At 53.6% G+C, this 23839-nt stretch overlaps 1 protein-coding gene across 1 annotated transcript in view; it reads left to right on the top strand.

The window, feature by feature from the left end:
* The window catches only part of LOC141129797 (retinol dehydrogenase 11-like), a 36830-nt gene extending 15602 nt beyond the window's left edge, over positions 1-21228 (top strand). Inside the window, exons 4-6 of the mRNA XM_073617870.1 lie at positions 4039-4230; positions 5940-6049; positions 18207-21228. Of these exons, the coding sequence (XP_073473971.1) occupies positions 4039-4230; positions 5940-6049; positions 18207-18401 (497 nt within the window). The 3' untranslated portion in view covers positions 18402-21228. The remainder of the gene's footprint in view (positions 1-4038; positions 4231-5939; positions 6050-18206) is intronic.
* Positions 21229-23839: the final 2611 nt, after the last annotated feature.

Genomic DNA, 23839 nt, shown 5'->3' with positions numbered 1-23839 from the left:
TACTGCAGGAGATAATCAGAGACTGCGGACATACTGCAGGAGATAATCAGAGACTGCGGACATACTGCAGGAGATAATCAGAGACTGCGGACATACTGCAGGAGATTACCAGAGACTGCGGACATACTGCAGGAGACAATCAGAGACTGCGGACATACTGCAGGAGACAGAGACTGCAGACATACTGCAGGAGACAATCAGAGACTGCAGACATTATACAGGGGATGGTCAGATAACTTTCAGCAATGCACAGCTTTACAGTTAAATAACACAGCTCAGGGTTTAAACAGTCAGGCATTCTATGGTTGTAAGGACATACCTGGCCAGTCAAACTTACTACATACATTCAGGACTGTGGGCGGGGCTTCCACTCTCTGCTCTCACTAAAGCAGCTGGGAGCTCCACTGATGCTTTGTTGGGTGGGCCCTGGGCCCACATCACCCGTGAATGGTCGCCCCGATGACAGCTTTGCAGAGCGCACAGAGGACACGGGAGGATGTATTCCGCGCTAGCCAGCTGAGAGGGGCGGGGCCGGGAGCTCCACTGACGCTCTGACCCCGCCCACGTGCAGCCTGTGTACTGGGAATAGAGCGCCTGTAGTGAGAGCCAGTGATCGGAGTGGGAGTGTCATTGGAGCTCCCGGCCCCGCCCCCGGACCTCTGTATTCACCAGGCAGTATAGAGGGGGCGGGGCCGGAAGCTCCACTGACAGTCACACTCCGATCACTGGCTCTCACTACAGAAGCTCTTTTCCGAGTACACAGGCTGCACGTGGGTGGGGTCAGAGCGTCAGTGGAGCTCCCGGCCCCGCCCCCTCTCAGCTGGCTAGCGAGGAATACATCCTCCCGTGTCCTCTGTGCGCTCTGCAAAGCTGTCATCGGGGCCCCAATTCACGGCTAGCGCGGGCCCCCCAACAAAGATTGGGCCCGGGGCAAGTGCCCCGTTTGCCCTGCGCTAAAGACGGCCCTGCCGAACTCTCCAATCAGCCGAACAAGGAACCCATACAAATAATTCTCCCCCAAGTACGAGACAATGCTCTGTGTGTCTTGAGGTTCAAACAGGAATGAATCTTTATTCAAACACATGTTCTACAGGTCCCACTTCAAAACACTTCCCCCCACCCTTGGAAAACAGGGTGGGTTAAACTGTCCAATGACAATAGACACACAGGACAGGTGTGTTTAACTTCTCATCAGTAAACAGTCTTAGCAGGGGGGCTGCTGGAGGAATCCCCCCTCCCTCCATAGAGATAAACATCCCAGAATATCAGACACAATAGAACATTGGAATACAGCCCCACCCCAAACTAGCACAGCAAATAGTACACAACACAATGAGACAGCACACATTATATATACATATATACAGCATTGAGTCTGACTAGTACAGATCATAGTGGGGGATCTCATTCACCTTGTGCCCCTATTAGTGACTCCCTTCACAATGGCATATCCAGGGTCCCCAGAGTCTGTGTGTCTTGGGGGACATAGACCTGAATCTAAAGTAATGCCACCTCAAGGGTCCCCAGGCATACAGCTCACAACGAGCACCGTTCCTCCAAATGCCAGGGCCTATAATCGGTCGGCAAGAGGCTTGCATTCAGTCCCCTCCAAAAGCCTCTGTCCCAGCTAGGTCTGTCACAAGATATATATGTCAGATGTTCCATTCTTCCAGAGTGTAGGTTCCTTCCTTCCTTTTCTCTTTCTAACTAACCTTCTAAACCTTATATCCTTTATACTGTTATGTAAAGTTATGTCAGCACTTTACGAGAAGAACACCCACTCTCCATATATGGTTGGATGTATAGTAAGATACATAACTCCTCCTAACATACTGACATAGGAATTCAGAATAGAAATACATACACAGCAAAATGACTTTTCTCTATGTCAGACATATTGAAGTAACCTTCAAAATAATATTCAACTCTAAATCTCTGACACCTCCTGGAGACCGATGTCCACTGCCGGGACTTTAACAAACTTTGAAGCAGATCCCTTACCTCTTGTTCCTCTGAAGAAATGAGTTGTTTTCTCTATGTTATCTGCTGAGTCTGAATGGGAGGGGTCTAATTCCTAAATGGGAGGGTTTAATTTCTCAATGGGAGGGTCTGATCCCTCAATGGGAGGGTCTGATCCCTCAATGGGAGGGTCTAATTTCTCAATGGGAGGGTCTAATTTCTCAATGGGAGGGTCTAATTTCTCAGTGGGAGGGTCTAATTTCTCAGTGGGAGGGTCTGATTTCTAAATGGGATGGTCTAATTCCTAAATAGGAGGGTCTCATTTGTCAACGGGAGGGTCTGATTCCTAAATGGGAGGGTCTGATTCCTAAATGGGAGGGTCTGATTTCTCAATGGGAGGGTCTAATTTCTCAGTGGGAGGGTCTAATTTCTCAGTGGGAGGGTCTGATTTCTCAATGGGATGGTCTAATTCCTAAATAGGAGGGTCTCATTTGTCAATGGGAGGGTCTGAATCCTAAATGGGAGGGTCTGATATCTCAATGGGAGGGTCTGATTTCTCAATGGGAGGGTCTAATTTCTCAATGGGAGGGTCTGATTCCTAAATGGGAGGGTCTGATATCTCAATGGGAGGGTCTGATTTCTTAATGGGAGGGTCTGATTTCCCAATGGGATGGTCTGATTCCTAAATGGGAGTATCTGATTTATTAATGGGAGGGTCTCACTTCTCAATGGGGGGTCTAATTTCTAAATGGGAGGGGTCTAATTCCTAAATAGGAGGGTCTGATTTGTCAATGGGAGGGTCTGATTTGTCAATGGGAGGGTCTAATTTATTAATGGGAGGGTCTGATCCCTCAATGGGAGGGTCTAATTTCTCAATGCGAGGGTCTAATTTCTCAGTGGGAGGGTCTAATTTCTCAGTGGGAGGGTCTGATTTCTCAATGGGATGGTCTAATTCCTAAATAGGAGGGTCTCATTTGTCAATGGGAGGGTCTGATTCCTAAATGGGAGGGTCTGATTTCTCAATGGGAGGGTCTAATTTCTCAGTGGGAGGGTCTAATTTCTCAGTGGGAGGGTCTGATTTCTCAATGGGATGGTCTAATTCCTAAATAGGAGGGTCTCATTTGTCAATGGGAGGGTCTGATTCCTAAATGGGAGGGTCTGATATCTCAATGGGAGGGTCTGATTTCTCAATGGGAGGGTCTAATTTCTCAATGGGAGGGTCTGATTCCTAAATGGGAGGGTCTGATATCTCAATGGGAGGGTCTGATTTCTTAATGGGAGGGTCTGATTTCCCAATGGGATGGTCTGATTCCTAAATGGGAGTATCTGATTTATTAATGGGAGGGTCTCACTTCTCAATGGGGGGGTCTAATTTCTAAATGGGAGGGGTCTAATTCCTAAATAGGAGGGTCTGATTTGTCAATGGGAGGGTCTGATTTGTCAATGGGAGGGTCTAATTTATTAATGGGAGGGTCTGATTTCTCAATGGGAGGGTCTAATTCCTAAATGAGAGTGGTCTGATTCCTAAATGGGAGAGTCTGATTCCTGAATAGGAGGGGTCTAATTAATAAATGGGAGGGTCTGATTTGTCAATGGGAGGGTCTGATTCCTGATTGGGAAGGTCTAGTTTATTATAATCACCCGATGCACCCTCAGTGTGAGGAAAGCTGCAGGGTCTCTATCTTTTTAGAAGTATTAAACCCTTGGGGGAGTAGCTCACCAAAACTGAAAATGCCTATTGCAGGGGGATGCCTAAAATCTGACTTGGCAAAATCTGTGAGCCAATCAAAAAGCAGGAAATGTCATATATCTGGGGGGTGGTACGTGCACCATCTGTTGCCATATTGTATTCAATTTTACAGAAAATTACAGATTGAATAGGAAAGGTCATTTCTAATAACATTTAACAATGTAGCAATATGTTATACTATTTTTTTAATTTTCTCCCACCAAAGTGGAGTTACCCTTTAAGTGATCTTGCCTCTCGATATATATAGGATATTTTTGGGACATAGTGATGAGAGTTCAGGGCCGTAACATTCATAGACTATAACTGTCTGTATTCTGCCTCCCCTGCAGATCTTATGAAACGTTCGGCACCCAGCCGCATCGTCTTCCTTGGTTCCTTTACGCATTACCAGGGTTATATAGACACCAGCAACCTGTACGGGAAGAACCTGGAGAAACAGAAAATTTCCGAAACCTACTACTGCACCAAACTCATGAACGTCATCTGTGCCAGAGAGCTCGCTGATAGGCTGAAGACCACTGGTGAGTGACGCCCCCCATGGGGCAGGCTGGTGACCATGAGGGGGCACTGATAAAGAAATAATTACTTTCCAGGTCACTGGTTTTACTGCTAAAGGTCAGGAAGTTAAACTGTAAAAAAAATATTGATCAAAATAAAATTGATACAAAAAAGTGTAAAAAAATCTAGGGGGGTCTTCAGAGACCTTGAGCGACCTTGACTGGATACACACTGGGGGTCTTCGGGGATCTTAAGTGGCCTGGACATTCAGCGATCTTGAATGGACACACACTGGGGATTTTCAGGGACCTTAAGGGACCTTGACCTTCAGCGACCTTGAGTGGACACGTACTGGGGGTCTTTAGCGACCCTTAAGTGACCTTGACCCTTAACGATTTTGAATGGACACACACTGGGGGTCTTCAGGGAGCTTTAGCAACCTTGACCTTCAAATATCTTGAGTGGACAAACGCTGGGGGTCTTCAGCGACCTTGGCATTCAGCTACCTTGAATGCACACACACTGGGGGTCTTCAGGGACTTTAGGTGACCTGGACCTTCAGCAATCTTGAGTGGACACACACTGGGGGTCTTCAGGGACCTTAAGCGACCCTAACCTTCAATGACTTTGAATAGACACACACCTGGGACTTTCATTGACCTTGAACTTCAGTGATCTTGAGTGGACACAAACTGGGGGGGCTTCGGTGACCTGGAACTTCAGCTACTTTGGGCCCAAACTGGGGGTCTTCAGGGACCTTGAGCGACCTTGACTGGACACACACTGGGGGTCTTCAGGGATCTTAAGTGGCCTGGACCTTCAGCAATCTTGAATGAACACACACAAGGAGTCTTCAGGGTCTATAAGTGACCTTAACCTTCAGCGACCTTGAATGGACACATACTGGGGTCTTGCACGACCTTGAATTGACACACTGGGGGTCTTAGGCAAACTTGACTTTCAGTGACTTTGAGTGGATCCACACTGGGGGTCTTCAGGGACCTTGACTGGACACATACTGGGGTCTTGAGTGACCTTGACATTCAGCTACCTTGAGTGGACAAACACTGGGGGTCTTAGGTGACCTTGGGCACCTCTGGCCTGTTCTGGCATGTTACTGTATCTTTAAGGCTGATGTCACACTTGTGACACATTTGGAGGACGCACGGGGCAGTAAACCGCCCACCAGCCTGTATGTGGGTCAGGATGAGCAAGGCGTCGCTCTCTCGCTGGTAAATTACATTTTGGAGCGTTTTCAGGAGCAAATGAGCAACCTGGCATCTTTCCTGCGTTCTTTAGTGATCCTGGAGATGGCAAATGCTTGCTGGACTGCAAGTGTGCCATCAGCCTAAAGGAGGGTGGGGCTTCCTACAGGTGGGGCCACTCTGTACATTGATATGTATGTGTGTCTCATAGCCGGGAACCTCGATTATTCATCCAGAGGCTCTACTTGGAACATTGGTTCTGTGTGAACTGGGCAAAAAGAAGTGTTCTTTTATTATGGCTGGTAGTAAAATACTACATTATGGCCACTAGATGGAATTGGGGGGCATAAGGAATACTTATTTTGAGATACAATGTAACACTTCTAGAGAACGCTAGAGGGAATTAGCAAATAAATGTAGCTGTATAGTAATCCCTGTGGGACAAATATGGAGAAAGTAATTTAGAGAATATTCAATATTGATACAAAATATTTATAATTCTAAATGACGATGTGATATGAATTCAGGTGTGACGGTGACCAGCGTTAGTCCCGGCATTGCGATGACGGAGTCCATGCGTCACAACAACCTGCTATTGCGAGCCATCTTCAACGTCATCGGAATCTTCTTCTTCAAGGTTGGTGGAGTCTCTCATTTCCATCTTCTATGATATATATTTCTGATATGAGGTCCACCCTGTTTTCTGGCTGTCTTGCCCCCTTCATTCCCAGTCCCATCACACCTCCTCCATTCCCCCGTCCCCTCTCACCTCCTCCATTCCCCGTCCCATCTCACCTCCTCCATTCCCCGTCCCATCTCACCTCCTCCATTCCCCTTCCCATCTCACCTCCTCCATTCCCCGTCCCATCTCACCTCCTCCATCTCATCTCACCCCCTCCATTCCCCGTCCCATCTCACCCCCTCCATTCCCGGTCCCAGCTCACCTCCTCTATTCCCCGTCCCATCTCACCTCCTCCATTCCCCGTCCCATCTCACCTCCTTCATTCCCCGTCCCATCTCACCTCCTCCATTCCCCGTCTCAGCTCACCTCCTCCATTCCCTGTCCCATCTCACCTCCTCCATTGCCCGTCCCATCTCATCTCCTCCATTCCCCGTCCCATCTCATCTCCTCCATTCCCCGTCCCATCTCACCTCCTCCATTCCCCGTCCCATCTCACCTCCTCCATTCCCCGTCCCATCTTACCTCCTCCATTCCCCGTCCCATCTCACCTCCTCCATTCCCCGTCCCATCTCACCTCCTCCATTCCCCGTCTCATCTCACCTCCTCCATTCCCCGCCCCATCTCACCCCCTCCATTCCCCGTCCCATCTCACCCCCTCCATTCCCCGTCCCATCTCACCTCCTCCATTCCCCGTCCCATCTCACCTCCTCCATTCCCCGTCCCATCTCACCTCCTCCATTCCCCGTCCCATCTCACCTCCTCCATTCCCCGTCCCATCTCACCTCCTCCATTCCCCGTCCCATCTCACCTCCTCCATTCCCCGTCCCATCTTACCTCCTCCATTCCCCGTCCCATCTCACCTCCTCCATTCCCCGTCCCATCTCACCTCCTCCATTCCCCGTCCCATCTCACCTCCTCCATTCCCCGTCTCATCTCACCTCCTCCATTCCCGCCCCATCTCACCCCCTCCATTCCCCGTCCCATCTCACCCCCTCCATTCCCCGTCCCATCTCACCTCCTCCATTCCCCGTCCCATCTCACCCCCTCCATTCCCCATCCCATCTCACCTCCTCCATTCCCCGTCCCATCTCACCCCCTCCATTCCCTGTCCCATCTCACCCCCTCCATTCCCCGTCCCATCTCACCTCCTCCATTTCCCGCCCATCTCACCTCCTCCATTCCCCGTCCCATCTCACCTCCTCCATTTCCCGCCCATCTCACCTCCTCCATTTCCCGTCCCATCTCACCCCCTCCATTCCCCGTCCCATCTCACCTTCTCCATTCCCCGTCCCATCTCACCCTCTCCATTCCCCGTCCCATCTCACCCCCTCCCTTCTTGGTCCCAGTTCACCTCCTCCATTCCCCGTCCCATCTCATCTCCTCCATTCCCCGTCCCATCTCATCTCCTCCATTCCCCATCCCATCTCACCCCCTCCATTCCCCGTCCCATCTCACCCCCTCCATTCCCCGTCCCATCTCACCTCCTCCATTTCCCGCCCATCTCACCTCCTCCATTCCCCGTCCCATCTCACCTCCTCCATTTCCCGCCCATCTCACCTCCTCCATTTCCCGTCCCATCTCACCCCCTCCATTCCCCGTCCCATCTCACCTTCTCCATTCCTCGTCCCATCTCACCTTCTCCATTCCCTGTCCCATCTCACCCTCTCCATTCCCCGTCCCATCTCACCCCCTCCCTTCTTGGTCCCAGTTCACCTCCTCCATTCCCCGTCCCATCTCATCTCCTCCATTCCCCGTCCCATCTCATCTCCTCCATTCCTCATCCCATCTCACCTCCTCCATTCTCCGTCTCATCTCACCTCCTCCATTCCCCGTCCCATCTCATCTCCTCCATTCCCCGTCACATCTCACCACCTCCATTCCCCGTCCCATCTCACCTCCTCCATTCCCCGTCCCATCTCACCTCCTCCATTCCCCGTCCCATCTCACCTCCTCCATTTCCTGCCCATCTCACCTCCTCCATTCCCCGTCCCATCTCACCTCCTCCATTCTCCGTCCCATCTCACCCCCTCCATTCCCCGTCCCATCTCACCTTCTCCATTCCCTGTCTCATCTCACCTTCTCCATTCCCTGTCCCAATTCACCTCCTCTATTCCCCGTCCCATCTCACCCCCTCGCTTCCCGGTCCCAGTTCACCTCCTCCATTCCTCATCCCAGCTCATCTCCTCCATTCCCCATCCCATCTCACCTCCTCCATTCCTCGTCCCATCTCACCTCCTTCATTCCCCGTCCCATCTCATCTCCTCCATTCCCCGTCCCATCTCATCTCCTCCATTCCCCGTCCCATCTCACCTCCTCCATTCCCCGTCCCATCTCACCTCCTTCATTCCCCGTCCCATCTCACCTCCTCCATTCCTCGTCCCATCTCACCTCCTTCATTCCCCGTCCCATCTCATCTCCTCTATTCCCCATCCCATCTCACCACCTCCATTCCCCGTCCCATCTCATCTCCTCCATTCCCCGTCCCATCTCACCTCCTCCATTCCTGTCCCGTCTCACCTCCTCCATTCCCCGTCCCGTATCACATCCTCCATTCCCCATCCCGTCTCACCTCCTCCATTCCCGTCCTGTCTCACCTCCTCCATTCCCGTCCCATCTCATCTCCTCCATTTCCGGTCCCATCTCACCTCCTCCATTCCCCGTCCCATCTCACCTCCAGCATTCCCCATCCCATCTCACCTCCTCCATTCCCCATTTCATCTCACCCCCTCCATTCCCCGTCCCATCTCACCTCCTCCATTCCCGGTCCCATCTCACCCCCTCCATTCCCGGTCCCAGCTCACCTCCTTCATTCCTCATCCCATCTCACTTCCTCCATTCCCCGTCCCATCTCATCTCCTCCATTCCCCGTCCCATCTCACCTCCTCCATTCCCCATCCCATCTCACCTCCTCCATTCCCCGTCCCATCTCACCTCCTCCATTCCCGGTCCCATCTCACCTCCTCCATTCCTCGTCCTATCTCACCTCCTCCATTCCTCGTCCTATCTCACCTCCTCCATTCCCCGTCCCATCTCACCTCCTCCATTCCCCGTCCCATCTCACCTCCTCCATTCCCCGTCCCATCTCACCTCCTCCATTCCCCGTCCCATCTCACCTCCTCCATTCCCCGTCCCATCTCACCTCCTCCATTCCCCATCCCATCTCACCCCCTCCATTCTCTGTCCCATCTCACCCCCTCTATTCCCGGTCCCAGTTCACCTCCTTCATTCCTCATCCCATCTCACTTCCTCCATTCCCCGTCCCATCTCATCTCCTCCATTCCCCGTCCCATCTCACCTCCTCCATTCCCCATCCCATCTCACCTCCTCCATTCCCCGTCCCATCTCACCTCCTCCATTCCCGGTCCCATCTCACCTCCTCCATTCCTCGTCCTATCTCACCTCCTCCATTCCTCGTCCTATCTCACCTCCTCCATTCCCCGTCCCATCTCACCTCCTCCATTCCCCGTCCCATCTCACCTCCTCCATTCCCCGTCCCATCTCACCTCCTCCATTCCCCGTCCCATCTCACCTCCTCCATTCCCCGTCCCATCTCACCTCCTCCATTCCCCATCCCATCTCACCCCCTCCATTCTCTGTCCCATCTCACCTCCTCCATTCCCCGTCCCATCTCACCTCCTCCATTCCTCATCCCATCTCATCTCCTCCATTCCCCGTCCCATCTCACCTCCTCCATTCCCCGTCCCGTCTCACCCTCTCCATTCTCCGTCCCATCTCACCCTCTCCATTCCTGTCCCGTCTCACCTCCTCCATTCCCTGTCCCATCTCATCTCCTCCATTCCCCGTCCCATCTCACCTCCTCCATTCCCTGTCCCATCTCACCTCCTCCATTCCCGGTCCCATCTCACCCTCTCCATTCCCCGTCCCGTCTCACCTCCTCCATTCCCCGTCCCATCTCACCTCCTCCATTCCCCGTCCCGTCTCACCTCCTCTATTCCCTGTCCCATCTCACCTCCTCCATTCCCCGTCCCATCTCACCTCCTCCATTCCCCATCCCATCTCACCTCCTCCATTCACCGTCCCATCTCACCTCCTCCATTCCCCGTCCCATCTCACCCTCTCCATTCCTGTCCCGTCTCACCTCCTCCATTCCCTGTCCCATCTCACCCTCTCCATTCCCTGTCCCATCTCATCTCCTCCATTCCCCGTCCCATCTCACCCTCTCCATTCCTGTCCCGTCTCACCTCCTCCATTCCCTGTCCCATCTCATCTCCTCCATTCCCCGTCCCATCTCACCTCCTCCATTCCCTGTCCCATCTCATCTCCTCCATTCCCTGTCCCATCTCATCTCCTCCATTCCCCGTCCCATCTCACCTCCTCCATTCCCGGTCCCATCTCACCCTCTCCATTCTCCGTCCCGTCTCACCTCCTCCATTCCCCGTCCCATCTCACCTCCTCTATTCCCCGTCCCATCTCACCTCCTCCATTCCCCGTCCCATCTCATCTCCTCCATTCCCCGTCCCATCTCACCTCCTCCATTCCCCGTCCCATCTCACCCCCTCCATTCCCCGTCCCATCTCACCTCCTCCATTCCCCATCCCATCTCACCTCCTCCATTCCCCATCCCATCTCACCCCCTCCATTCTCTGTCCCATCTCACCTCCTCCATTCCCCGTCCCATCTCACTTCCTCCATTCCTCATCCCATCTCATCTCCTCCATTCCCCGTCCCATCTCACCTCCTCCATTCCCCGTCCCGTCTCACCCTCTCCATTCTCCGTCCCATCTCACCTCCTCCATTCCCTGTCCCATCTCACCTCCTCCATTCCCGGTCCCATCTCACCCTCTCCATTCCCCGTCCCGTCTCACCTCCTCCATTCCCCGTCCCATCTCACCTCCTCCATTCCCCGTCCCATCTCACCTCCTCCATTCCCCGTCCCATCTCACCTCCTCCATTCACCGTCCCATCTCACCTCCTCCATTCCCCGTCCTATCTCACCCTCTCCATTCCTGTCCCGTCTCACCTCCTCCATTCCCTGTCCCATCTCACCCTCTCCATTCCCTGTCCCATCTCATCTCTTCCATTCCCCGTCCCATCTCACCCTCTCCATTCCTGTCCCGTCTCACCTCCTCCATTCCCTGTCCCATCTCATCTCCTCCATTCCCCGTCCCATCTCACCTCCTCCATTCCCGGTCCCATCTCACCCTCTCCATTCCCCGTCCCATCTCATCTCCTCCATTCCCCGTCCCATCTCATCTCCTCCATTCCCCATCCCATCTCACCTCCTCCATTCCTCGTCCCATCTCACCCTCTCCATTCCCCGTCCCATCTCATCTCCTCCATTCCCCGTCCCATCTCACCTCCTCCATTCCTCGTCCCATCTCACCCTCTCCATTCCCCGTCCCATCTCATCTCCTCCATTCCCCGTCCCATCTCATCTCCTCCATTCCCCATCCCATCTCACCTTCTCCATTCCTCGTCCCATCTCACCTCCTTCATTCCCCGTCCCATCTCTTCTCCTCTATTCCCCATCCCATCTCACCACCTCCATTCCCCGTCCCATCTCATCTCCTCCATTCCCCGTCCCATCTCACCTCCTCCATTCCTGTCCCGTCTCACCTCCTCCATTCCCCGTCCCGTATCACCTCCTCCATTCCCCATCCCGTCTCACCTCCTCCATTCCCGTCCTGTCTCACCTCCTCCATTCCCGTCCCATCTCATCTCCTCCATTTCCGGTCCCATCTCACCTCCTCCATTCCCCGTCCCATCTCACCTCCTCCATTCACCATTTCATCTCACCCCCTCCATTCCCCGTCCCATCTCACCTCCTCCATTCCCGGTCCCATCTCACCTCCAGCATTCCCCATCCCATCTCACCTCCTCCATTCCCCATTTCATCTCACCCCCTCCATTCCCCGTCCCATCTCACCTCCTCCATTCCCGGTCCCATCTCACCCCCTCCATTCCCGGTCCCAGCTCACCTCCTTCATACCCTGTCCCATCTCACCTCCTCCATTCCCCGTCCCATCTCACCTCCTCCATTCCCCGTCCCATCTCACCTCCTCCATTCCCCATCCCATCTCACCCCCTCCATTCTCTGTCCCATCTCACCTCCTCCATTCCCCGTCCCATCTCACCTCCTCCATTCCTCATCCCATCTCATCTCCTCCATTCCCCGTCCCATCTCACCTCCTCCATTCCCCGTCCCGTCTCACCCTCTCCATTCTCCGTCCCATCTCACCCTCTCCATTCCTGTCCCGTCTCACCTCCTCCATTCCCTGTCCCATCTCATCTCCTCCATTCCCCGTCCCATCTCACCTCCTCCATTCCCTGTCCCATCTCACCTCCTCCATTCCCGGTCCCATCTCACCCTCTCCATTCCCCGTCCCGTCTCACCTCCTCCATTCCCCGTCCCATCTCACCTCCTCCATTCCCCGTCCCGTCTCACCTCCTCTATTCCCCGTCCCATCTCACCTCCTCCATTCCCCGTCCCATCTCACCTCCTCCATTCCCCATCCCATCTCACCTCCTCCATTCACCGTCCCATCTCACCTCCTCCATTCCCCGTCCCATCTCACCCTCTCCATTCCTGTCCCGTCTCACCTCCTCCATTCCCTGTCCCATCTCACCCTCTCCATTCCCTGTCCCATCTCATCTCCTCCATTCCCCGTCCCATCTCACCCTCTCCATTCCTGTCCCGTCTCACCTCCTCCATTCCCTGTCCCATCTCATCTCCTCCATTCCCCGTCCCATCTCACCTCCTCCATTCCCTGTCCCATCTCATCTCATCCATTCCCCGTCCCATCTCACCTCCTCCATTCCCGGTCCCATCTCACCCTCTCCATTCTCCGTCCCGTCTCACCTCCTCCATTCCCCGTCCCATCTCACCTCCTCTATTCCCCGTCCCATCTCACCTCCTCCATTCCCCGTCCCATCTCATCTCCTCCATTCCCCGTCCCATCTCACCTCCTCCATTCCCCGTCCCATCTCACCCCCTCCATTCCCCGTCCCATCTCACCTCCTCCATTCCCCATCCCATCTCACCTCCTCCATTCCCCATCCCATCTCACCCCCTCCATTCTCTGTCCCATCTCACCTCCTCCATTCCCCGTCCCATCTCACTTCCTCCATTCCTCATCCCATCTCATCTCCTCCATTCCCCGTCCCATCTCACCTCCTCCATTCCCCGTCCCGTCTCACCCTCTCCATTCTCCGTCCCATCTCACCTCCTCCATTCCCTGTCCCATCTCACCTCCTCCATTCCCGGTCCCATCTCACCCTCTCCATTCCCCGTCCCGTCTCACCTCCTCCATTCCCCGTCCCATCTCACCTCCTCCATTCCCCGTCCCATCTCACCTCCTCCATTCCCCGTCCCATCTCACCTCCTCCATTCACCGTCCCATCTCACCTCCTCCATTCCCCGTCCTATCTCACCCTCTCCATTCCTGTCCCGTCTCACCTCCTCCATTCCCTGTCCCATCTCACCCTCTCCATTCCCTGTCCCATCTCATCTCTTCCATTCCCCGTCCCATCTCACCCTCTCCATTCCTGTCCCGTCTCACCTCCTCCATTCCCTGTCCCATCTCATCTCCTCCATTCCCCGTCCCATCTCACCTCCTCCATTCCCGGTCCCATCTCACCCTCTCCATTCCCCGTCCCATCTCATCTCCTCCATTCCCCGTCCCATCTCATCTCCTCCATTCCCCATCCCATCTCACCTCCTCCATTCCTCGTCCCATCTCACCCTCTCCATTCCCCGTCCCATCTCATCTCCTCCATTCCCCGTCCCATCTCATCTCCTCCATTCCCCATCCCATCTCACCTTCTCCATTCCTCGTCCCATCTCACCTCCTTCATTCCCCGTCCCATCTCATCTCCTCTATTCCCCATCCCATCTCACCACCTCCATTCCCCGTCCCATCTCATCTCCTCCATTCCCCGTCCCATCTCACCTCCTCCATTCCTGTCCCGTCTCACCTCCTCCATTCCCCGTCCCGTATCACCTCCTCCATTCCCCATCCCGTCTCACCTCCTCCATTCCCGTCCTGTCTCACCTCCTCCATTCCCGTCCCATCTCATCTCCTCCATTTCCGGTCCCATCTCACCTCCTCCATTCCCCGTCCCATCTCACCTCCTCCATTCACCATTTCATCTCACCCCCTCCATTCCCCGTCCCACTCCCATCTCACCTCCTCCATTCCCGGTCCCATCTCACCTCCAGCATTCCCCATCCCATCTCACCTCCTCCATTCCCCATTTCATCTCACCCCCTCCATTCCCCGTCCCATCTCACCTCCTCCATTCCCGGTCCCATCTCACCCCCTCCATTCCCGGTCCCAGCTCACCTCCTTCATACCCTGTCCCATCTCACCCCCTCTATTCCCGGTCCCAGTTCACCTCCTCCATTCCTCATCCCATCTCACTTCCTCCATTCCCGGTCCCAGCTCACCTCCTCCATTCCCCATCCCATCTCATCTCCTCCATTCCCCGTCCCATCTCACCTCCTCCATTCCCCATCCCATCTCACCTCCTCCATTCCCCGTCCCATCTCATCTCCTCCATTCCCCGTCCCATCTCACCTCCTCCATTCCCCATCCCATCTCACCTCCTCCATTCCCCGTCCCATCTCACCTCCTCCATTCCTGGTCCCATCTCACCTCCTCCATTCCTCGTCCTATCTCACCTCCTCCATTCCCCGTCCCATCTCACCTCCTCCATTCCCCGTCCCATCTCACCTCCTCCATTCCCCGTCCCATCTCACCTCCTCCATTCCCCGTCCCATCACCTCCTCCATTCCCCGTCCCATCTCACCTCCTCCATTCCCCATCCCATCTCACCCCCTCCATTCTCTGTCCCATCTCACCTCCTCCATTCCCCGTCCCATCTCACTTCCTCCATTCCTCATCCCATCTCATCTCCTCCATTCCCCGTCCCATCTCACCTTCTCCATTCCCCGTCCCGTCTCACCCTCTCCATTCTCCGTCCCATCTCACCCTCTCCATTCCTGTCCCGTCTCACCTCCTCCATTCCCTGTCCCATCTCATCTCCTCCATTCCCCGTCCCATCTCACCTCCTCCATTCCCTGTCCCATCTCACCTCCTCCATTCCCGGTCCCATCTCACCCTCTCCATTCCCCGTCCAGTCTCACCTCCTCCATTCCCCGTCCCATCTCACCTCCTCCATTCCCCGTCCAGTCTCACCTCCTCTATTCCCCGTCCCATCTCACCTCCTCCATTCCTCGTCCCATCTCACCTCCTCCATTCCCCGTCCCATCTCACCTCCTCCATTCACCGTCCCATCTCACCTCCTCCATTCCCCGTCCCATCTCACCCTCTCCATTCCTGTCCCGTCTCACCTCCTCCATTCCCTGTCCCATCTCACCCTCTCCATTCCCTGTCCCATCTCATCTCCTCCATTCCCCGTCCCATCTCACCCTCTCCATTCCTGTCCCGTCTCACCTCCTCCATTCTCTGTCCCATCTCATCTCCTCCATTCCCCGTCCCATCTAACCTCCTCCATTCCCTGTCCCATCTCATCTCCTCCATTCCCCGTCCCATCTCACCTCCTCCATTCCCGGTCCCATCTCACCCTCTCCATTCCCCGTCCCGTCTCACCTCCTCCATTCCCCGTCCCATCTCATCTCCTCCATTCCCCGTCCCATCTCACCTCCTCCATTCCCTGTCCCATCTCATCTCCTCCATTCCCCGTCCTATCTCACCTCCTCCATTCCCGGTCCCATCTCACCCTCTCCATTCCCCGTCCCGTCTCACCTCCTCCATTCCCCGTCCCATCTCACCTCCTCTATTCCCCGTCCCATCTCACCTCCTCCATTCCCCGTCCCATCTCATCTCCTCCATTCCCCGTCCCATCTCACCTCCTCCATTCCCCGTCCCATCTCACCCCCTCCATTCCCCGTCCCATCTCACCTCCTCCATTCCCCATCCCATCTCACCCCCTCCATTCTCTGTCCCATCTCACCTCCTCCATTCCCCGTCCCATCTCACTTCCTCCATTCCTCATCCCATCTCATCTCCTCCATTCCCCGTCCCATCTCACCTCCTCCATTCCCCGTCCCGTCTCACCCTCTCCATTCTCCGTCCCATCTCACCTCCTCCATTCCCTGTCCCATCTCACCTCCTCCATTCCCGGTCTCATCTCACCCTCTCCATTCCCCGTCCCGTCTCACCTCCTCCATTCCCCATCCCATCTCACCTCCTCCATTCCCCGTCCCATCTCACCTCCTCCATTCCCCGTCCCATCTCACCTCCTCCATTCACCGTCCCATCTCACCTCCTCCATTCCCCGTCCCATCTCACCCTCTCCATTCCTGTCCCGTCTCACCTCCTCCATTCCCCGTCCCATCTCACCTCCTCCATTCCCCGTCCCATCTCACCTCCTCCATTCCCTGTCCCATCTCACCCTCTCCATTCCCTGTCCCATCTCATCTCTTCCATTCCCCGTCCCATCTTACCCTCTCTATTCCTGTCCCGTCTCACCTCCTCCATTCCCTGTCCCATCTCATCTCCTCCATTCCCCGTCCCATCTCACCTCCTCCATTCCCTGTCCCATCTCATCTCCTCCATTCCCCGTCCCATCTCACCTCCTCCATTCCCGGTCCCATCTCACCCTCTCCATTCCCCGTCCCGTCTCACCTCCTCCATTCCCCGTCCCATCTCATCTCCTCCATTCCCCGTCCCATCTCACCTCCTCCATTCCCTGTCCCATCTCATCTCCTCCATTCCCCGTCCCATCTCACCTCCTCCATTCCCGGTCCCATCTCACCCTCTCCATTCCCCGTCCCGTCTCACCTCCTCCATTCCCCGTCCCATCTCACCCCCTCCATTCCCCGTCCCGTCTCACCTCCTCCATTCCCCGTCCCATCTCACCTCCTCCATTCCCCGTCCCATCTCACCTCCTCCATTCCCCGTCCCATCTCACCTCCTCCATTCCCCGTCCCATCTCACCTCCTCCATTCCCCGTCCCATCTCACCTCCTTCATTCCCCGTCCCATCTCACCTCCTCCATTCCCTGTCCCATCTCACCTCCTCCATTCCCCGTCCCATCTCACCTCCTTCATTCCCCGTCCCATCTCACCCTCTCCATTCCTGTCCCGTCTCACCTCCTCCATTCCCCGTCCCGTCTCACCTCCTCCATTCCCCGTCCCGTCTCACCTCCTCCATTCCCCGTCCCATCTCACCCCCTCCATTCCCCGTCCCGTCTCACCTCCTCCATTCCCCGTCCCATCTCACCTCCTCCATTCCCCGTCCCATCTCACCTCCTCCATTCCCCGTCCCATCTCACCTCCTCCATTCCCCGTCCCATCTCACCTCCTCCATTCCCCGTCCCATCTCACCTCCTCCATTCCCCGTCCCATCTCACCTCCTCCATTCCCCGTCCCATCTCACCTCCTCCATTCCCCGTCCCATCTCACCTCCTCCATTCCCCGTCCCATCTCACCTCCTCCATTCCCCGTCCCATCTCACCTCCTCCATTCCCCGTCCCATCTCACCTCCTCCATTCCCTGTCCCATCTCACCTCCTCCATTCCCCGTCCCATCTCACCTCCTTCATTCCCCGTCCCATCTCACCCTCTCCATTCCTGTCCCGTCTCACCTCCTCCATTCCCCGTCCCATCTCACTCCCTCCATTCCCCGTCCCGTCTCACCTCCTCCATTCCCCGTCCCATCTCACCTCCTCCATTCCCCGTCCAATCTCACCTCCTCCATTCCCCGTCCCATCTCACCTCCTCCATTCCCCGTCCCATCTCACCTCCTCCATTCCCCGTCCCATCTCACCTCCTCCATTCCCCGTCCCATCTCACCTCCTCCATTCCCCGTCCCATCTCACCTCCTCCATTCCCCGTCCCATCTCACCTCCTCCATTCCCTGTCCCATCTCACCTCCTCCATTCCCCGTCCCATCTCACCTCCTTCATTCCCCGTCCCATCTCACCCTCTCCATTCCTGTCCCGTCTCACCTCCTTCATTCCCCGTCCCATCTCACCTCCTCCATTCACCGTCCCATCTCACCTCCTCCATTCCCCGTCCCATCTCACCCTCTCCATTCCTGTCCCGTCTCACCTCCTCCATTCTCCGTCCCGTCTCATCTTGATCTATAACGTCCCCACTCACTCTCATATTTCTCCCCCCATGGTAGTCAGCGGAGGAGGGGGCGGCCAGCACCATATTCTGTGCAGTGTCGGAGGAGGCCGAAGGTCTGAATGGGCAGTATGTGGACAGCAACTGTGTGATTGAACTTCCCTCGGAGAAGGCTCGGGATCCGGCTGTCAACAAGAAGCTGTGGGAGGCGAGTGAGGCTGCAACCAACTGGATTGGTGGACCTGGACAATGATGGTGACCAACACAAGCAATCTCGTATCTGGAAAAGTCATAACTCAGGGCTAAAAGCTGAGGGCTACTGTGACCCCCGAAGTCTGCATACACCCCCCCCCCCCATTCACCAGGAAGACTCCTCTATCTTCCTTACATGAGGACCTGTCTCACCTCAACAATTACTATGATCGTAGGCGCCATCTAGTGGCCATAATACATCAATAAATGCATTTTGGCCACTAGATGGAGCTGACGATCACAGGAGACATTCATATTACTCAGAATAAAGCTGTGCGGATGTTGGTCACATTCGTGCAGCGAACATTTGAACATTTCATACCCCGACCCCCCCCCCCCCCCCCCAAATCTGTATAAGAAAAAGATCTAACCCTGGAGCTCGGGACTCGGGTCATCCGGCATGTTTTTTGTTATGGCGATGTGAAATATAGGGGGCGCTAATGGTTACCAATTAAACGCACACAATAAGCAAACTGTATAGAGTATAGATCATGTACTTAAATAAATATAAAATATAATATAAATTTAAATATTTAAAACTATTTTTATTACCTTCATGAACATATAAACTACCAATTCATAAAATATGTGATCCAGACAAATACGAACGAAAAATGTGAACAATAATAATTAGAAATATATGGGATGTCAAGTCCTTTCCGATTATACATAAACACAGTTAGCGTGTATGCTAAACCCTCACTACCCGGAAGCTCCGTCTCGACGTGTTTCGTCCCAATGACGTCTTCAGGAAGCAGACTGCGATAAATTGGCTACACTATGAGAAACCTCACTTTTTTTCTGGGCCAATCCGGTGTATGTGAGAGATGCACGGGAGGAGGAGCTTATATCAACTAGAGCTGCGTCTCCCCTGGATACACGAGGGGTGCAAACAAGCACATAATTCACTACTTTTAACCACTTCCCGTCGGGCCTATAACAAGATGACGGCTGGGCGGGCCTCTCGTCCATCCGGGTGGACATCATATGACGTCCTCCTGGGCCACACGGTGGAGCGATCTGTCCACCAGACACAGCCAATGATGATCAGTGTACCGGCTCGCTGCCGGTACAATGTGATCGCTGTGACCAATCGCAGCGGATCACATGATGGTTCTACACAATGGATGGCTTCCTTTCATAGCCATCCATTGTATACAATTGTGTTGCTATCTGTGATTGGTCAGTGTGATCACATGGTACAGACAGGGCCAATCACAGCCGATCTGTACCATGTGATTAGCTTTGACAAATCACAAGAAAACAAACCGAATCCGTTTCATTCCGTGAAATGCTTGCTTATAGCAATTTAATACACTGCTAAAAGCAATCAGAATGTGTAAAAAAAAACAAAAAAATTCTGATCACTTCCCCAGAGTAGTACAATGTTACTATGGTAACATTATATTGCTCTGGTCATAGTGTGTTACCAAAAAAAATAGAAAAAAAAATTAATAAGATATAAAAAATTGAAAAAAAATTATTAATTTTTTTTTTTTTTCTTCGTACTGTCACCAGTCAGTGTCCCTGACCACACCAGTCACATGATGAAGCTGTACTGCACTGGTGACAGTATGTAAAAAAAAAAAAAAAAATTGTAAAAGACTTGATATCACATATATATTTTTAAGCATTATTGTTCATGTTTTTCGTTCCTATTTGTCTGGTTCAAACATTTTTCTAAAATTGGCAGTTTACATATGAAGTTAAGCGCCGCGCAAACTGTTGGCACTATATAAATCCTGTATTAGAAAAATATAAAAATATATCTGCACTGCTTCATATAATCCCCATGGGCGTTATTAATAATAACAAAAAATGTCTTCTAAGGTGAGACGGCTGGACTTTTTTGCTACATAGGAATTCAAACGGCGCACATTGTATGTGTGTGTGTGTGTGTATATATATATATATATATATATATTTTTTTTTTTATGCTGTCCCTTTTAATTTTTTAAAATATTTTTTCACATTTTATTTTTATTTATTTTTTTTTTTTTCACTTTTTATTTTTACACTGTCCCTTTAATTTTTTTAATTATTTTTTCACTTTTTATTTTATTTTTTTACGCTGTCCCTTTAATTTTTTTTTCACTTTTTATTTTTATTTTTACACTGTCCCTTTTATTTTTTTAATATTTATTTCACTTTTTATTTTTACAATGTCTCTTTAATTTTTTTTTTATTTTACTTTTTATTTTTTTATTTTTACACTGTCCCTTTCATTTTTTTAATTTTTTTTTTCACTTTTTATTTTATTTTTTTTTACACTGTCCCTTTAATTTTTTTTTCACTTTTTATTTTTATTTTTACACTGTCCCTTTCATTTTTTTAATATTTATTTCACTTTTTTATTTTTACAATGTCTCTTTAATTTTTTTTTTTTTATTTTACTTTTTATTTTTTATTTTTACACTGTCCCATTAAAATTTTTTTTTTATTACCTTTATTCCTATTACAAGGAATGTAAATGTCCCTTGTAATAGCAATAAAGGGATGACAGGTCCTCTTTATAGAGAGATACGGGGATCCAAAAGACCCCCAAATCTCTCATTTACCTTTTAAAAGTCAAAAGATCAAAAAATAAAATTAAAAAAATGTAAACTTTTGCTTAAAAAAACAAACAAATTATTTCCAGCCTGGACATGAAGTGACATGATGAGGTCACTCCGGTCCTCCAAGGCCATAGAGGTGATCAGAGACGATCTGCTCTTTTGATCGCCTATGGGAGCAGGCGGTGGATCATTTGTGTATTGGGTGCACTTATTTAAAAACCACTAGCGCCCCCTATAGGTCACATCGCCAATTTTCAGTGTTTTTATGGGTGGCAGCGAGGTTTTTATTTATTAATTAATACATTTTTAAATAATATTAATTTGTGGGGGGTTTTTGTTGGTCTTGATATTTTATCGCTGTAACGCACAGATTTATTAAATAATAAAGTTTGTTGTTTTGAATGAAGGTTTTTCCAGCGATTGGAGGGACCGCCCCATTTCCGGGTCACACTGTGTGCACCAATCAGAGATCTAGGAGATGTAATCTGTAATAAATGTCTCTGCATGGAGCCGCCTCCTTATTTTTATTGTTTGTACCAAAAAAAACTTTATAAAACACAAAAGTCTCAGACGCATACATAGAGATACATATGAGCTCCCCCAGGACTGTGCTTCCCCTGGACTGTGCTCCCCCAGGACTGTGCTTCCCCAGGACTGTGCTCCCCCAGGACTGTGCTTCCCCAGGACTGTGCTCCCCCAGGACTGTGCTCCCTCTGGCACTGTGCTCCCCCAGGACTGTGCTCCCCCAGGACTGTGCTCCCCCTGGACTGTGCTCCCCCTGGACTGTGCTTCCCCAGGTCTGTGCTCCCCCAGGACTGTGCTTCCCCAGGACTGTGCTCCCTCAGGCACTGTGCTCCCCCTGGACTGTGCTCCCCCTGGGCTGTGCTCCCTCAGGCACTGTGCTCCCCCCTGGACTGTGCTCCCCCCTGGACTGTGCTCCCTCTGGCACTGTGCTCCCCCAGGACTGTGCTCCCCCTGCGCTGTGCTCCCCCCTGGACTGTGCTCCCCCTGGGCTGTGCTCCCTCAGGCACTGTGCCCCCCCCTGGACTGTGCTCCCCCCTGGACTGTGCTCCCCCAGGACTGTGCTCCCCCAGGACTGTGCTCCCCCTGGGCTGTGCTACCTCTTGCACTGTGCTCCCCCCTGGACTGTGCTCCCCCTGGGCTGTGCTCCCTCAGGCACTGTGCCCCCCCTGGACTGTGCTCCCCCCTGGACTGTGCTCCCGCTGGACTGTGCTCCCCCTGGGCTGTGCTCCCCCTGGGCTGTGCTCCCTCAGGCACTGTGCTCCCCTCAGGACTGTGCTCCCCCTGGCTGTGCTCCCTCAGGCACTGTGCCCCCCCCCCTGGACTGTGCTCCCCCTGGGCTGTGCTCCCTCAGGCACTGTGCTCCCCCCTGGACTGTGCTCCCTCAGGCACCGTGCTCCCCCCTGGACTGTGCTCCCTCAGGCACTGTGCTCCCCCCTGGACTGTGCTCCCTCAGGCACTGTGCTCCCCCTGGACTGTGCTCCCTTGGGCTGTGCTCCTGCCTAACCTCTGGCACTGTGCTCCCTCTGGCACTAAGCTCCCCTGAGCTGTGCTCCCCCTGGACCGTGCTTCCCTGGGATGTGCTCCCTCTGGCACTGTGCTCCCCCTGGACTGCACTTCCGTGGGATGTGCTCCCCCTGGCACTGAGTTCCCCTACACTGTGCTCCCCCTGGACTGTGTTGTTTCCCTGGACTGTGCTCCCCTGGACCGCGCTCCCCTGGGCCGTGCTCCCCTGGGCTGTGCTTCCTATGGCACTGTGCTCCCCTGGGCTGTGCTTCCTCTGGCACCGTGCTCTCCTGGGCTGTGCTTCCTATGGCACTGTGCTCCCCTGGGCTGTGCTTCCTCTGGCACCGTGCTCCCCTGGGCTGGGCTCCCTCACGCACTGCGCTCCCCTGGACTGTGCTCCCTCTGGCACTAAGCTCCCCTGAGCTGTGCTCCCCCTGGACTGTGCTCTCCTAAACTCTGCTCCCTATGGCACCATACATCCCTGGGCTGTGCTCCCCTGGACCGCACTCCCCTGGGCTGTGCTCCCTCTGGCATTGTGCTTCCCTGGGATGTGCTCCCCCTTGACTGTGCTCCCTCTGGCACTGTGCTCCCCCTGGCAATGAGCTGTGCTCCCCCTGGACCGTGCTTCCCTGGGATGTGCTCCCTCTGGCACTGTGCTCCCCCCCCGGACTGCGCTTCTGTGGGATGTGCTCCCCCTGGCACTGAGTTCCCCTACACTGTGCTCCCCCTGGACTGTGTTGTTTCTCTGGACTGTGCTCCCCTGGACCGCGCTCCCCTGGGCTGTGCTCCGCTGGGCTGTGCTTCCTATGGCACTGTGCTCACATTGGCTGTGCTTCCTCTGGCACTGTGCTCCCCTGGGCTGTGCTTCCTCTGGCACTGTGCTCCCCTGGGCTGTGCTTCCTCTGGCACTGTGCTCCCCTGGACTGTGCTCCCTATAGCACTGAGCTCCCCTGGACTGTGCTCCCTCTGGCACTGCACTCACCTGGACTGTGCTCCCTATGGCACAGTGCTCCCTCTGGACTGTGCTCCCCTGGACTGTGCTCCCTATGGCACTGGGCTCCCCTGGACTGTGCTCCCCTGGACTGTGCTCCCTCTGGCACTGCGCTCCCCTGGACTGTGCTCCCTATGGCACGGTGCTCCCTCTGGACTGTGCTCCCCCTGGACTGTGCTCCCTATGGCACTGGGCTCCCCTGGACTGTGCCCCCTATGGCACTGGGCTCCCCTGGACTGTGCTCCCTATGGCACGGTGCTCCCTCTGGACTGTGCTCCCCCTGGACTGTGCTCACTATGGCACTGCGCTCCCCTGGACTGTATGGTGAAGCATCTACATCTGGGTAACAGAAATATTACAATCAGA

This window comes from Aquarana catesbeiana, linkage group LG01 (assembly GCF_042186555.1).
Source record: "Aquarana catesbeiana isolate 2022-GZ linkage group LG01, ASM4218655v1, whole genome shotgun sequence".
NCBI lineage: Eukaryota > Metazoa > Chordata > Amphibia > Anura > Ranidae > Aquarana > Aquarana catesbeiana.
Note: the sequence above shows the minus strand (reverse complement) of the source record. Positions and strands in the feature narration are given on the sequence as shown.